General features: G+C 38.2%; 1 protein-coding gene across 1 annotated transcript in view; it reads left to right on the forward strand.

The window, feature by feature from the left end:
• Nucleotides 1–17,372, forward strand: part of PLCB1 (phospholipase C beta 1) — a 408,615-nt gene that overhangs the window by 333,360 nt on the left and 57,883 nt on the right. The window contains exons 24-31 of the mRNA XM_050893175.1: nucleotides 1,704–1,836; nucleotides 2,701–2,754; nucleotides 4,338–4,557; nucleotides 8,358–8,538; nucleotides 10,708–10,784; nucleotides 10,876–10,965; nucleotides 13,311–13,368; nucleotides 14,512–14,598. Of these exons, the coding sequence (XP_050749132.1) occupies nucleotides 1,704–1,836; nucleotides 2,701–2,754; nucleotides 4,338–4,557; nucleotides 8,358–8,538; nucleotides 10,708–10,784; nucleotides 10,876–10,965; nucleotides 13,311–13,368; nucleotides 14,512–14,598 (900 nt within the window). The remainder of the gene's footprint in view (nucleotides 1–1,703; nucleotides 1,837–2,700; nucleotides 2,755–4,337; nucleotides 4,558–8,357; nucleotides 8,539–10,707; nucleotides 10,785–10,875; nucleotides 10,966–13,310; nucleotides 13,369–14,511; nucleotides 14,599–17,372) is intronic.

The raw sequence follows: 17,372 nt of genomic DNA on the forward strand, positions 1-17,372 counted from the left end.
AATCATGTTTACTTTAGCATTCTCTGTGATGAATTATGAGAAGAGAAAGTGCTTTTTAATGAGATTAGATTGCTTGATGTAGTGAAAATTACTCTTTATTCACTTCCTGATCCTGTCTCACATTTCTGCTTTTGTTTCTGAAAACAGATTTTTTATGTCCAAAAGTGACAGCCTATATTAATAGTTTCTCAACAAGCTGTGATGCAGCATTTCGCGCCACATACAAACCTAGTCCCGAAAAAAGGAGATAATACCCACTTTCCCATGCAGTAACTTTCGGGGCACAAACTTGCCAGAAGTTAGGAATTCTAGCTTTATTTGTATTAAATGTTGATGATCTATATAGCAAACATGTTTTTTATTAAGCTAATGAATTGCATCCTGTGAGGAGTATATTTTAAGGAGAATGAGGGGAAACCATGTCTGTGTGTGTTTATCACAGCTACAGCTTTTGCCAGGCACATTGTTCAACTGTCATAAATGTTGGCTAGATCATGTTTTTCCTTATTTTATTGCAGTCATTCCTGCTTGATATAAATGAAGTTGTTGGCATTGGCTTTCAATTGCATCATGTTTCGGACTACAGTATCTGTCTCCTATAAATTTGGTAGAAATAGGCTGTTGAGACAGAAATCCTTTTGCAATATACAGTATGTTGTCAGGGCCAAGATGAAGGAAATCAGCAGCAGGAGCAGCACAAAACAGTTAGGTCAAAATGTATTTTGCCTCTATTGATGCAGCACAGGCTGATATTTTGCAAGTGTGGAGTAATCAAGGGAAAAAAACAACAACTGTGGTATCCTGCCTCTGCATGTAATGTGATTACCATCAAAGAGTGAAATGGAAGCAGCTGAAGGAACAAATCCAAAACTACCCTGAGACACCATGGCAACTGGCCCCTCGCAGGGACAGCAGGAAGCGGGGCTTGGCCATTTCAAAATAAAAATTGCTTTGAATGACCTTCTGTTTGCTGAGTGCTTGCTTAAAACCTGATGGTCACAAGGAAAATTATAAGATGTTCAATGCATACTAGAACGTACGCTGTAAGCCTGAGCCTTTAGGAAACTGGAGAGAAAGAAAAGATTGTGGAAAATGCTAAAATATTTGGATACCATGGCGGTATTTATGTAGCAGGATGGAGGTACTGTTTACATATTATCCTTGGAGTGTAATTACAAGAATGTAAGATCTTGGGAATCAGAAGTATGTCTCTGTTCTGTAAGAACGGTGAATAATGATAGTGCTGTGTGTGTCTATGAAATTTGAAAGTAATTTTGTGTACATGTTTTGTTCACAGCAGGGATTTGAGTAGCATTTTCATGCCAGCTTCTACATTATTTCTAGAAAGGTTTTATGGCAGAGAACAATGCTTTTCAATAAAACACAGATTTCACATCTGGTGTAGCTAATATATACTGTACTGAAAAGTGTCCCTGATGAGTTATATCCACTTAAAATAAAAATACTTTTTCAGACTAATCCATGCTCTATTTCTTCTTGAAATTTACCCTACAAAAATGAACCACTTGGATTACCATGGCTCTTAAGGATATCTTTTTGTTTGTTTGTTTTCTTTTAGAATGATTTATATATAACATTTACAGAATTTTACATTTTAAAAAAGAGGCTAAACTAGACCTGCAAATAAATAATTTTAAGTCTGTTAGTTGGGAAGAGTAATGTAAATCATTATGTATTTTCAGATCGACCATGGAGATGCACCATCCGAAGCTAACAATGAACCTAGGCCAACACCAGCAGAAAATGGAGTAAATTACACTGCCTCTCTTACACCGAAACCAGCAACTCAGGTTGTCCATAGCCAACCAGCACCAGGTAAAAAAAAAACAAAGAAAAACAAAAAAAAGTCCCATCTTCTCAAAATAAATCTGGATAATAATTTTTCATGTGCTTTGCGTTTAAAGAACAAAGGCGGGGGTTGTGTGTGTGTTTGTTTGTTTTGTTTTTATAAAACAGGTAGAAATTTTCCCAGTACTTTTGTATTGTGTTAGGGCCAGTCGTCTTCAAATATACGAATATCTTCTATTTAAGAGTTGCTTTTGTGGTGGAACGGAAGTTCATTACAAGCAAGAAAATTTGCTGGGTTTTGTTGTTGTTGTTGGAAGTTCAGGTATCTCTAAATTGTTTTTATAAATATGCCTAATTTGTGCATGTAGTTATATCTTATTTTGCACACAAAATACAGTCTCGGATACTTATATATTTTGTATTGACATATCTCCTATAACAAATGCTAGTTAAACCACAGTGTTTATAATTTTATGACTGCAGTCTTCATAGGCTTGATCTAACTGACTTCCACTGAGCTGGATTCATCTTGTGTACAGAAATTTTGCACTGACATCATAATATAGGGCAGTTGTACTAACCGTCAGCCTAATACCACTTAAATGACTTATGTGAGTGGTATCACTGAGTTCAATAACATCCTCCTCCTAAGTAAAACAACAAAGCTGAGGTGGGTTTTCGGAAGGTTACCTTTTTGTGTTGGTTCACAGGATCAGTGTTGTTTTCCATGTGGCTACTCTTCTGCTCAAGAGATGTTTTTTCTCAAATGATTAATAAATGCCCATGTCAGTGTGTCCTGTGTCACCTGCCATGTTTTAATATGCAATCAAACAGCACAATAATGGCTGTTGTTTTAAAAGAATTAGACTTAGTCATCTCTTTTACCTCTAGGTTCGGTGAAAGCTCCTGCAAAGACAGAAGATCTTATTCAGAGTGTCCTCACAGGTAATAAATATACAGTTTACACTGCATGAATGATACACTTTTTTGTCAAGAGAAACATATTTTTTTATGAAATAGGCTATCTGGCTTAGACATTTCTTTGAGTGATTAGGACTGCAGTAACTCATAGAAAATGTACATACCATGTTTTCTTCCTCAGCTTTGAAGTTATTAAATGTTTGAGCACGTTTCATGAGATCAGTATTGGTTGCCAACAGGGAATTTTTTAAAAATATCCCATTGTTGTAGTTTCACAAGCACAACAGTACCATCTAATGCAGACAAAAGACCAGCATTATTATGAGAACAGAAGCTAAATTTGCTCTGAATATTGTGAATAGTAGTGAAAAGTGAAACCATTTTATCTTCATTAGCCTTGCAGTGTTCCCATTGCTCCTACAAAACTGAAATTATCCTTACATCAAGCAAACTGGCCTGTCAGTCAGATGGTGCCCTACTGTTCAGTTGGGAGTCATGTCCTCCAGCTTGGAGTTAGAGTTTAGATTGCAAATTTCATAACTCAGTTTATTTTATAGTCATTCTCCTACATTAGAACCCACTCCATGTCCAAATCTTGTGTAGGCCTACGTTTAGGTGTGGAAACCAGATAAAACGCATGAAATTCTTCATGTTAATTGCCTCTTACTCAGTCTCCCTCATGTGCAGTAGAAAGAGGCTGGCCTAGATTGTGGGAGTACCTGCTGGCCTCATACAATCAGTCTTGTCTGGGAAGGGGTCTTCAGTCTGGCTTTTCCAGAGCTGTGACCCCAGATCATGCAAGTCATCATTCCCTGCAGCGCTTTTGTTTGGTTTTTGGGTTTGTTTTATTTTTTTTAATTGCTGATTTGCGGTGAGCTCGTGCAGATCACGCTAGCAGATACTGAGCTCGAGCTGTGATCTGGGTTCACAGAGCAGGACATCCTTCATAGCTGCTGTTGGAGCGACAGCACTGGAGCGTAGTTCTCAGCATTTAGCTACCGATCCTTTGCTGGACTAGCAACCAAATGGCCATGACTCCTCTGATGCAGGGTCTCCATCAAGAGAGAATTGAAGTCTCTCCTGAGATGCCATGATGATACCGGGACAGATGCCTCCAGCCAGTGCCCAGGTCAAGGCAGGAGAGCAGGCAGCTGAAGTGCTGTTTGTGAAGGGGGTTTAGGCATCAGCATGTTATGTAGCCCATCCAGAGAGAAGGGAGACTTGAAGTGTTGGTACAGTGGGTACAAAAAAGATCTGTGGTCATATCTATGTAAGATCATGGTTGTGTATGTTGGGCTGATGGGAATCTTACGCATCTGAAAGGGGTTGAGGAAAGAAAGTACATGGTTCTTATTTTGCTACACATCTTGGTGTTCTAAATTTTCATCTCACTTCTTATTCTTATGTCAATTAAATTTGCCACAGTATTTTCAATCTGGTTAGCTAATTGCCAGATAAGTCGACTCAGTTTAAGCTAGCACATTTCACTTAGCTGCAGTAAACAAGCGTGCTTTGTTTCATTCCTGCTAATGGCAATTCCTGGCTTCTCTGATTTGAAATCATACATTATTAGAAAATTGAAGTGGCTTTTGTTATTATCATTGTAGAAGTGGAAGCACAGACTATTGAGGAGCTAAAACAACAGAAGTCTTTTGTTAAGCTTCAGAAGAAGCACTACAAGGAAATGAAGGACCTTGTAAAGAGGCACCACAAGAAAACCACCGACCTTATCAAAGAGCACACTGCAAAGTATAATGAAATCCAAAATGACTACCTGCGACGGAGAGCAGTTTTAGAAAAAACAGCAAAAAGAGACAGTAAGAAAAGGTATGTTGAACATAGCTTTCCTGTTCTTGGTATTGGAGATCTTTACTTAAGTCTTCTTTTATAGTAGACAATTAATATGGAGGTGCCATTAGAGCACAGAAAAAAATCAAAAGCAGCAAGATTCCTAGGCAAAATGAAGTTGGGGCATTTGATACGGAAATCATCAGAAAAAGCCGCCTCCGTGATGTGCTGCTTCTCTGCTAGAAGCCAGATAAGTTGTTCACCATGTTATACCTCTTTCCCTGTAAATGAGGGCATGCAATATTTATCTTGGGACTTTCCCTAGACCACTGGTTATGGGTAGGTGACTCAGCTGTACTGGCAACAGCAGCCAGTGGTTAGGTAGTGAGCTTAATCACAAACTATGAGAGCGGGCATCCCCTACATACTGGGACAGTTCAGAAACCAGACTGTAGCGTGAAAGAACTCAAACCTATCTGGATAAAGTGTTTTACTTTCCTACTCAGGTCAACTGCAGCACGTTTTATCAGAGCACCCCATCTTCTCCCATGCTGACCTCCTTTAGGAGAAGGAGTATCAGTTCCATGGAAACTTCTACCCCACACTTAATAATATAACTTTATAATGTAGCTCCTTTTTCAAGCAAGGAGAAGTTTTTGCAGCCAGCTCACATGGTCATCCTGCTCATATTAAGCAATTGGTCTGGTGGTGGAAGAGACCCAAGTGTCAAAACAGGAATAAAACTTAGTCCTCTTTTATGCTAGTTATGGGTAAAACGGATATTCTGAATTTGGGGATGAAGAGCATTGTCTCCAAGTTAGAGCCTCAGAAAAAACTCATGCTGGAGTAGAAGGCACCAGGTATATCATTAGGTGAAACAAACACCTGGAAGTTATTAACATCTGACTACTGTTTAAATTATGATTGATCCAGACCACTTGGGGCTCTCTTAATGATTGCTTGGCTTTGCCTCTGCATGCACACCCTTCTGTGCTATGTCTCTTTCTAAGTCTTGCCTTGCCCTATCTCTTTGTGTGTGCTGATATAATTTTTATATTATTTGTTTAGGTAATAATAAAAAAGGAGAGTTGTATTTATCATTATCAGTTTGAAATGCAAAGACTGTTATGACTTATTAATCTTTCCACAATTATTGTCCATATGGTAAGGAACTATATGTTAATAAAGATAAATTCTTAACTCCTGGCAAAAGATAGACACAATCAGTGTCTGATCAGTAGGTACAATCAGTGTCTGGTACTGTTGCAATTGAATTTTTATTTCTCCCATTAGTGCAGCATTCTCGTTTTAACATAGTTTATTTTTTAAAGTAATTAGATAAGCACAAAAGTCCTTTAACTTTTACATAAAATTGATACAGCTGCAGTTCTTAAATATGAAGACATTGAATGAACATTAAAAAAATTACTTGATACTTTTTGGTAGGAGACCATCAGAGAAAAAATCTGCGAGCATGCTCTGGCTGCCAACCTTGTTGATAGTACCTCTAAATGTAAGTGACTGGGATTCAGGCCATAACTTGTCCCTAGGAGGAGCTTATTCATTTATGCTTGCCTGATGACAGAATGTCATTGGGCTTAATAAGAGCTTAACACTCATAGTATATCTATGTTCAGCTGCCCTTAACTGTTGCCAGTTTTCAGGCTTCCGGGCTCTACACTTGAGTTTAACAAAATCCCTTAATGACTGGTTGTCAACTGCACACACAGTGGTATTTTATCTGCTGTATTTTCCACCATCAATGTGTGTGACAGATAGTGGCAGACAAAACAACATCATGTTTCTTTCTTTTCTCTAGCATATTCTATTCAAATTTAAGCAGAAAATCAAACTGAATAAATAAAATTACTCATTTATCTTTGAGTAAAAAGGATTTTTTTTTTTATTTTGTTATGATCTGACCATAAATCATTCATGATATCAGGCAATAAAACTCCGCAGTCTATTACGTGGAGCAGTCACAGTGATTTCAGAGATGTGAAGTTTTATGTGCAGATACAGAGAAATCTGAAGGTTAAAAAATCTGAGGTTGAATTTTAAAAAGGCAGGAATATATTTTTGGGGATTTTCAAACTTGCAAGTACATATTATCTCTAGCAGCAGACTTCTAATAGAACACTGGATCCCAAGGAAAAAGGCGGGTTTTATCATTTTAAATTATTACTGAAGCTATTTGCCTGTAACTGCAAAGTATAAATCACTACTTCATCAGGAGTCTCTGTATCAGGTTGCCATAAAAATGCATTGTCTCTGGTCAGAAGCAATCCATGTTTCATGCCCTTGTCTAAAATTGGGCCAAGATTCAGTAAAGCCATTGTCTATAGGAAGTTTGAAATATTTATTTATACACATGCGCAAGTGTTTTGCTGGAGGTGTTCTGAAGTTTCTTTAATGATCATGCCCCTTAAAAGACAGTTGTAGTATTTTAGGCAGCGTTTAGAAATAGGCCTTATTTCTTTCTCCCAAAAATACAAGAGAAATGTCAGCTTTAAAATGTACAGTGTAATGGCATAATATGCTGACTTTAATATTCATTAATGCTGTCTTCTGGCTCTGTATTTAAATTATCCTCACCTATCACACTGACACCACTTAACCTCTTAGCAGAATATTCAAATACAATAAAAATACAAGAAATGAAAAGAGGCTACCTTGGGGTTCGTATCCTCAGACCGATGAAAGCAGCTTCACATTATTTCAGTTGAAGTAACTCTAATTGACAGCAGCTGCAAACTTGAACCTGGGAGAGAGAAGAGAGGCAGCCAGTGTAGCAAGTTCTCTGTATTGTAAGCTCTGCAAATTTCTGAGTAGCAAACATTTTTCTCACAGTGTCGGCCCTCTCTGTTCAAGGTTTTGCTGTTTTGTCCATCTCATACGCTGTTCTGAGGTTTCCCAGGCAACTGATTTAACACCTGAGTACAGCAGTAAACACAGCAGCAGAGCAGGGACACAGCATAATCTTTTTTTTTTTTTAATATATTTTTCTTGGGTTTAGTTTAGTGCTGGCCTGAGAGTGATAGCTGCTTTTGCTGCTTATTTTTCCCTTGAGCAGTTTAGTGTCATCATGTGTCCTTTCACAATTACATCTATCCTTCCTTCTGTCTTAAGAAAGAAGAAAAAAAAAAAACTGTTTCTTAGTGTTGCTTTTAGCTTCCTCGTTATATTTTTCCTTTGCTCCTATGTGCTGCCTTTCTGAGTTTTACTCCCCGCTGTGGTGTTAACTTTCCTCCTGAAGTCAGCAGTCATAGAGCACTTTCCTCTGTGTGTGCTATGCGTGGCATTTCCTGAAGGGGGGAGAAAATACCAAATAAAGGGATGTTCCTACCATTTTAAGCATTTTATAAATGCAGATGTAAAGTTATGCTCTTAAATTTATTACTAAATGTATGCAAGGATGACTCAGTTTTCAAAATACTTAGCATTCACCGTTTCTGCTGAGGACTGTGCAGCTTTGAAGTTCAAGTTACATGTCTGGAAGTGGATAAACAAGTTCCATGAGCATCTGTTTACGGGAAATCTTGGCAGTTGCATTTATAGCTCATTTATACCAAGTCTGGTTCACAGCACCATGATGGATTAGTAAAATGAGGTTTAAAAGCAATAGCCATCCCATTAATAAACTCTTAACACTATTTTTTTCCTAAAAGATGAAATCATTGGACTTAGAGCTAAAATCATCTTCTGGCCCTGTATGTGGTGCTGAGAAACTTCTTAATGGGCTACGTATAACGAGCTGCCTTAAAAACAACGTTTAAATATGGGGCAGAGTGTACATGCCTGGTGACTTAGACCTTGGTGACGTGTGTGTGTCTTTGCAGATCTGAAACGGGCAGCCCAGACCACAGTTCTTCAACTATTGAACAGGAATTAGCTGCGCTCGACTCTGAAATGACCCAGAAGCTAGTCGAGCTGAAGGAGAAGCAACAACAGCAGCTGCTAAATCTCCGACAGGAGCAGTATTACAGTGAAAAGTACCAGAAACGAGAGCACATTAAGCTGGTACGTTTGTTATGTCGTCTGCTTTTCTTTAGCAATCTCAAGGTGCGTAATGAAAGCAGCATGACATTATAATTAAGTGGGGCTTCCTCTTACTTGGAGTCCATTTCAGAGCTTGATTTCCCTGTGGTCTGTTGCAACTTCAAGGGGTGTTGTGTCGCTTTGTCGCTAACAGTTCTGACAACTTGGAAGGCTTTGGATGGAAGGCAGAAAGGCAACAGGGTTATTACTGCTGCTAACGCAGAGTCCTTACCTCTAGTTATGTAAGTCTCAGTTTACTGCAGCTTTTGGATGATGTTCCTGTTTTGTTCTGCCGCTTTTTTAAATGTACAACGCTCAAGGAGGCAGGATTAGCTGGAAAATAAATTGAAACACCATGAAAACAAATAAATGAAAATAGATTCAAACTTTCCCCAGGGCACAAAGTTGTGCCAAACAGTGTTCCTGTTGCAGATGAATGCCTTAAGGGGATGCAGGACATAATCTGTATATGGTGAAGAAATATTTTGCATCCATCAGTCCAAGCCAGCTTGTGTTTTTACAGCTGGAGTTTAGCTGACAACTGCAGCAGGATCATAGGCCCTCTGACCTGAAATAGAGGGGCTTGGGCAGATGGCAGCTGATGGATATTCTCAGGCAGAAAACATTTTTAAAGGGTGTTGTGGGAGTGCAAACTGTTTCTCAGCTCCAGACAATCCTCTCTCACAATTTTTTCTATTTTATGATGTTTTGCCTCATTACTGTTGGGTGAAGTGATTTGTCTACTCTGCCCTGCCATCCAAAAAGAGCAGGTCAGAGGACTGATATGTGTGGATATCGCTCAGCAAGGCCTTTTCACAAATTCATTCCCATGGATCATAGCACAGAGCTGCGGTTCCCAAGTGGTGCCCTGTTTATCACCAGTTGTATGTGAATCACAGCTGCTCCAGTGTGAGTGCATGGAGGCAGTTACCTGTGCCACAGGGAGAGAGTCCACATTCAAGTAACAGTTGTTGGCTGCATCTCAGAGTTCTTAATTTTTATAAAAATGAACCATTTTGGATCCACATAGTTGGGCTTATATTGTAAGCTCACTCATTTCTCATTTCAAAATGGGAAATGACATTTCTCGAAGCAAAGTTACATTTTCAGCATTGTCCAGTTAGGTACTGTCAGGATAAATTCATTTTTTAGCACAGAACCTTCAGACAGTTTTCCCTCTGAGCTGTGCAGGAGTTAATATTCCCATTAAAATCTGCCTTGCAGCTGAGAGATTCTTTCTGATGTCTTTCTTTTAGAGGAGAGCCTGTTGTCGGTGTCTATCTTCTTTTATCTAAGGAATGAAAAGCTGGATGAGACTAGCTAGGCATTTTTATACGTTCTCTCGTTCATCATCCTGAGAGGATTATTTTACAGAATCAGACTTAAACTAGAGGGAGCGATCAAACCAAATTGGTCCCATTTCCCACTTTAATTCACCATTCATTGAACTTGCACACAACCCCTCTCCATGTGTCCTCTCCCATCAGCATCACCACCACAAGTATGCTTTTTGTTAGCAGTTTCAGCACGAATAGGATTGGACCCAGCGCTGCACAGCAGATTTCAAACCAACAACTCAGATTTTTTTGAATCCATGATTCTGCGATCAAAATGTAGGCTATACTTATCTATGCTTAGCTTTCTTAGCTATCATGCATGAATTTTCAATATCCACCTGACCACCCTGAAATCCAAGGTGTTCCGTGTGATAATGCTCAATGCAAGAGGAATGTTTTCAGCAGTTGCAGAAAACCTTGAATATTCAGTGGCACAAGAATTCAGTTTGTAATTTATATTGCATAAATTCAGTTTGTGACCATTTATGAGTTATCATAGGCATTTTAATTCCTAGCAAAGGTAAAATCTGCAAAATATATTTTGGTTTTACGTTTAATATTCTGAAACTATATCACCTTGATGTACAGAGAAGTAGTAGTTTCTGTGTAAGTTGGACATACACAAGTCTGGCTGAACTCTGCAAGTTAAGAACGCATTTACACTGATAAGAAGTTTTATGGCTTTTGATTGTTGGTAATTGATCAGGGAAGGGTGTAACACTTTCATGTCTGCTACAAACTTTTGAGGGAACTTAGATGCATGTATGATGTTTAGCTGAAAATACATATTTTTGTTTCTTGGGATTTTTTTTAGCTTATTCAGAAGTTGACAGATGTAGCGGAAGAGTGTCAGAACAGCCAGCTAAAGAAACTGAAAGAAACATGTGAAAAGTAAGGTGCTATTCCTCTTATAATTGATTACTACTCCATGTGTTTTTTATTTAGATACATTTTGAACTTGCCTTTATTTTTTATGTTTTAGAGAAAAGAAAGAATTGAAGAAAAAAATGGACAAGAAGAGGCAGGAGAAGATCACGGAAGCAAAGTCCAAGGATAAAAATCAAATGGAAGAGTAAGTGTATCCCTACATCCATATCCTTATATGTTATGAGGAGACAAGATTTTTCACAACCGGAAAAATCAAAGAAAGATCTCAACCCTAAATACAAGGCAGCTTTTAGACAGACTGTAATACTTCACCAGAGCAGTGGAGTCGTTCTTACTTCCGCTGATACTAATTTAATTTCCTGGGACTAATCTAATCTCCTGTTCTGCGAGCATTGAGAGTCTGGGTCAGCTGCAAAGGTGCTGATGTGTGGTATGGGGACATGCCTATGAGTGGCATGATGGAGTGATTCCCCAACATGCTGTTAATCCAGACTCTATTCCTCTGGTATAAATAGACTTAGTGGCTTCAGTTCCTTCAGAGTTTGATTTCACCTTAAGTTTTTATTTGTGAGTTGTCTTTTCTTCTGAACTCTGTTAAAGCTGCTCTCCAGAAGAAATAGCAGCGACGCACTGGAAGGTTTGCTCTACTTTTGTGATAAATTCCCCTCAGATGCTGTGCTACTGATTCTTCTCCTGTGACAGTGTTATGCAGTGTGCAGTCACTTCGGGTGGAAGAGAGAGGAAAGCTGAGCTCTGAGGGTGCAGTTTCTGTGAACAGGGACAGGAATATTAATTTCATTTATGCACCACCAAACAATACAAATTGTAGTTGTGCGAGTTGATTATATTCTACCCAAGGGCACAGTATCTAGGTTTGTTTGTCCTCCTTCATTTGTTTTGGCAAGCAGCTCAAAAAGAAGATGGAGAATTTTAATCTTGCACTGTTTACTGGGATATTCTTGTTACCAGTCTTTACTTTAGTAACATTTAAGGATAGTTAAAAATACAGGAGGAACAAAAAAAGAAAAATCTAGAATATCTGAGTTTTACCAAGTAACAAAGACACAACTATGTTTGGTTTTCTACAGGTAAAAAGGTTTATACAGGGTTTGGAGCTTCTCAACATAGAATCTGTGTATTTGGTAACACTGAAAGAAGGCCACACACACAATGAAATGCATCCGATAATTTAAAAATTGATATTACAGAATTTTAATTAACATCCTAGAAAAAAGATAACAAAATGAGAATAATTGATTATGAAAAAAAGGGTGAAATACTTAATATGGTTAGAGCTGGTCAGAGGGTATGGAAGTCATATTAGAAAAAAGTAGTTAGTCATTACGAAAATGTTATAGCAGTAAAAATCAATTGCAATAGGAAATGATTTGCTGAGAGGTTAATGAGACACTACTGAGAAAGGCTCAGAAACAGACAAGTAGAAATTCTTTTTTGTTTTCCTTTTATTTTTTTCTCATTTTTCCCAAGGGCTTTCCTTTGCCAGGCTTTTCAAAGAGCCCTTGGGAAAGGTGAGATGGGAACTACATGGGAAACTCAGCTTTCCTCTGTCAAGTGACACAGTTTGTCCTGACTCTCACAGTAGGACAGAGAGTAGCAAGACCTTCCGGTGAATCCCATTCGAGTCATCCAGGCTAGGCTGTTGTTTATTTAAAGCTTTTACACAAATTTGGGAAAGAATGTTGCACACATAATACATTGTATTAATTGTTCTTAGTTATTTTTTTCTAATTCCTACATGCACCCAGGGCTTGTGTACCTACCTAAACCCATCAGATTTTAGTGCCACCTGAACAGCAATTCACTGTTCTTGACTTAGGCAATTAGGTTTTCGAGTACTGTCCTGAATCTGCTCAACTCAAGTATCCACAAATTGTTATTTTATGTGCATTTATCCCTTTGGGGGATCTCATCTTCAGCCTTTGACCAATGGTTATCTAATAACTATCTCAGAGAGTCACTTAAAGTTCAAGTATTTCCTCCAAGTTCAGCTTTATGTGGTTTACATTGCAAAGCTGGGGACCGAAGTCAAGTCTGCCCTGCCCTTTGTGGGAACTTTGCCATTGTCTCGGAGATGTCACCAGCAGTATCTGCTCACTGACAGAAACTATTTCTCTACTATATAATGTGCCACAATGTGGCAGTGTGCATCTACTGATGATAGTGCGCTCTCCTAGACTGACATTTGGGCCTTAAAGAACACCACCATCACTTTGAAGATGTGGAAGGAACACCACCATCACTTTGAAAACGTGGCAGTACCCTCTGGGAAAAGCCTGTTGTGAAAGAGCAGGAGGTTTGTTGTGGTAGGTCATGGGGAAGTCTGAGCCCTTCATACAATAAAGATGCAGCCTGTTATGAAAGGCACATTCAAGAAGTGGATAAAAGTTAAGTAGGCAGATCCCTACATTCAAAACATAGCTTTACTTATTTTCTTAGGAGTTGTGGGAGATTAAAATATATTGGTGTGATCTTATTGACTACAGTAACTTGTTGATTGCCTCTCCCCAGAGAGAAGACCGAAATGATTCGATCGTATATCCAGGAGGTGGTGCAGTACATAAAACGGGTATGTCAGGCCATATGCTTATTTTTCATTTTTAGGGGTAAAATGTCAGCTTTCATATTTTGAGTCATATTAAACTGCAGATTCTAAGCTTCGGTATAAAGATTCTGCAAGTGCCGATTTTTAACAGATGCAGTGTAGACTTCTCTTCACATTCCGGTTAAAGGAAAACTAGAATTTCAGATGGATCTTCATTAATTGTTAGTCAGTGTTTGGGGGATGATGCAGAAAGGGGCAGATTTTAATACAGTTATGATTTCACCTTTGAATATCCTGTGTTTATTCATGAAAAACGTACCAATTTTTTTAATTGGCTTGCTGTCTCATGAATGCAAAGACTGCATAAGGAATTCTGAAAGTCATTAAACATTTAATTGCAGAGTATATTTTAACCTTAATTACATTTGTACAGTTACTGAAATGCAAAAAACATTCTATGAGCTCTGTAAATACAAGTCAAAGAATTTCATTACAGGTATTAGCTTTTCTGAAGCTATAGGTGGTTTACACTGGGCTGAAAGTATGCACCGCAGTGTTTTGATGTGTGAAATCACTATGAAACATATGCCACTATTGAATTTTCTCTTAATTTCAGTGCAGAGATAGTTCAGTTCAAAAGTTGGCCCATTTTTGCTCACAGAGGCCTTGATTCAGGAAGCAACCTAAAGAATTAGCAAATTAAGTATGCTTAATTCCTGTTGGAGTCAGACACATGTCTGAGTGCTTTATTAAATGAGGCCCAAAATTTATCAGCATGTTCATTTAGGACTCTAGGATGCAAATCCTCTTCTTCTGGGAACAGGGTCCATCTCACACAGCTTGTACAATAAAAGCTAAAGCAAAATAATATGATTTTTAAAAATGCATTATGCTTTTAATAGCATTAGAAGTCTACAATAAGCCCTTTAGACATTTCTGATTCTAAATCCCATGCGTGAAATCTGATATAATATTGTCCACACACAACTGTTAAAGCAGTTGTGCTCACGGATGCTTGTGACAATAGTGTGTAAGTTTATATTAGAATTATGCATAGTTTTGATGATAACGTTTTAATTTTTGATGGATGAAATATTTGTTGGGGAAGAGGTGGGAAAGTGAGGATGTGCAATCTCTGAAAAAAGATTTTCTGCTATTTTCTTCCAGCTAGAAGATGCTCAGAGTAAAAGACAGGAGAAACTTGTAGAAAAACACAAGGAGATTCGTCAGCAAATACTGGATGAAAAGCCTAAGGTAAAGAGGTTTTGAACCTATGTTATACCGCTAAAAAATGTCCTTCAGGAAATAAAGTGTTCTTAGAGCAGGTAGGCTGATGTTTAAACATGAGAAAATCCATTCATAGCATCATAGGCATTGTCTCGAATATTCAGGATGAAAAAAAGTCAAGTATCAGCCTAGTATGGAGCACCACTTCAAGTCCAGATGTCTTATAATGCAGTTTGTTTTTTAGTACTCATATTGTTAAAAAGCTTTCAGTGTAAATGGTGCTTCTGACCAGCAGAGTGTGCCCTTCGCTCCATTGTGCTTTAGCAGTACAAAAACAAAACACAGTTTACATTGAAAAGAAAAAGAGATATCTTTTTAGCATGCTTGCCGCAGATGTGATAATTGTTGAGGATATATTTTTGTGGAAAACAATGAGCGTTTTCATAATAATAGTGCTTAATATTCTACATTGCTTGCTGGATTTCCTCTATTTGAATTTGTGCACTGCATCTACATGTAATATTCTGAAATACGGGTTTTGATCCTAAAGACTGCAGACTGACTCATGCTCCTAGTGAAGCTGGTGGTAGTTTTGCCATTGACTTCAGTGGAGAAGGTTCAGAGTCCACCACTTGTACACAATTTTCCTGTAGGAAGACCTGGGTAACTATATAACCAGTCTTCTGTACGGAAGGAGACTTGTTTTCAGCAGAGTTCATATCCAAGTACGATTCTTCACAGCCCATTGTGTCATGTCTGCTTTAATTTTTTCTGCACTTGCTCAAATGTGTGTTCTAGGCTTCACTTTTCATTCCTTGTCTGTGTCCACAGTCCTAATGTTTCCGTGCTTGTATTACAGCTTGAATTCTAGCATTGGGTGTCAGCTAATCAGTGTTGTCATGTCATTTCTGTGAAATATCCAGAGAATAAATTAGGCTAAGGTCTGAATAGCTAGAAGTTTACAATAGTTTGGGAAAATAAAAATGTTTGCATTTCTGATTTTCTACTCATCTTTTTAAAATCATGTTTATAAATAAGCTGGAACTTCTTGATGTCATGGGCATCTGGGTGTAAAGACTAGACATAATAAGTTTTATATTTGGTGCTGTAGGATCATGAGCTTCTCAGGCATGTAAACTAAAAAGACTGGAATTTAAATTTCAAAGAATAATCTGCTAGTACTTCTAACACTGGCTTTTCACAAATACTTGGGCACTTGATTACTTCTCTGTGTCTGTGTCCTTTCTTCTTTTTTCCTTGATTTTTTTTTTTTAATTTATCCATTTACTGAGAAGTAGCATAAAGCACTGAAAACTTGTCACTAAGGACTTGGATTGCATTTTGAAAGATTGTGCTGGACCGGTAGTGTTAGACTCTTCCATCAGCTGTCCACGTGCCAAGCATTAGGTCATGGCACAGAGCAGCTCCAGATCCCTTGTCTTCCCCTGCATCTGGCCATCAGTTAAAGCGCTGCGGTAATCAGCGCTCCTCAGTCAGTGTTCTCGATTTCTCCTGAGAAAACCCTCTGCAGTAATGTGCCTCACAGGGCCTGGCTGCAGTTTTTTTTTCCTTTCCCACATACTGAAATGGGCAGACTTTGCTGAATTTATGATGGTATGTGCCTCTTGCTGGCATGAGAGGATTTAGGCAAAACATAATTACTCATTTTATTAAGTCTCTTTTTATGTTTTGCTTCATGTTCATATTTCATATCCATATTTACTTCCTTAGTGACAGGGCGTATGATATAAAATAGATCAAATGATTTCCCAGCTGAGAAGAACCAATGTATTTTATGCAAACAGCAGCCTTTCTAGGGGCAGCTTTTTTAACAGGCTAGTCTCTCGTGCTTCAGTATTCAAACGCCCACTAAAATTTATGCTAGCTGTGTTAAAAGGGTTTTCTGGCAGTATCAACTCAACCTCTAAACAAAGAGTTTAATATATTAAGAGGGAAAGAATTTTTAGTATTTCTACCAATAATTCCATTGAAGACAGATTTGCCATCATCGATCACTGTCATTTGGTTATTTATTACTGACTCACAGTTTGTTGTGTTACGACTTTGTGCACAGAGCTCTGTCATACCAGGAAGATTATCGTTTCACAAAGTGTTGCCAACAGACTGCCACACCAGTAAGATTATTATTTTTTTTAAAAATATGAGTTTGCAGCTTCCTCTGTTGCAGTGTGTGTAGGTCACTAGAAGAAAATTTCCCTTAGAGTGCTGACATTTTAGACAACAGCTTTTAGAAACTGCACAAACTAGATGCAAATTAGTTCCCTGTACTGGAGGCAGAGGGCTTGCTTTTTGTTTAAAATGTCATGTGTTTAGATGGAAGTACTTAACTCAGGACTGATTTACACCCTTAAACCCTACCTCTCCCTCATATGTATCACTTCTTTTTAATGTTTGGATGTGAGACTGTTTGGCAGCTTTCATTTGCAGGGCTGTTGTATAACAAAAAGCTTTTTTTCCTCATATGAGTTGGAGACTTTACTTCCTGAACAGATACTTTTAGGCAAAAGGCTGGAAATAGTTCTTCAGATTCTTGTGGTCCTGCTGAAGTCAGTGTAGGCATTGGCTTTAATGAGCCCAAAATGTCATACTCTATCTGTGTAAGTAATGAGGCTATCTTTATGACAAACTAATCTCTGATGCTGTAGATACTAGAAATTAAGTATTATCATCAAATCTATGTGTGTGTGTGTATGGAAACAGGCCAGCCACTCCCACAAACATGTTTGGAAAAAGAGAGTATCACCTAATTAAGAAGTCAAATACTGACTGACTCAAGGTCA

The sequence above is a fragment of the Gymnogyps californianus genome, chromosome 3, assembly GCF_018139145.2.
Source record: "Gymnogyps californianus isolate 813 chromosome 3, ASM1813914v2, whole genome shotgun sequence".
NCBI lineage: Eukaryota > Metazoa > Chordata > Aves > Accipitriformes > Cathartidae > Gymnogyps > Gymnogyps californianus.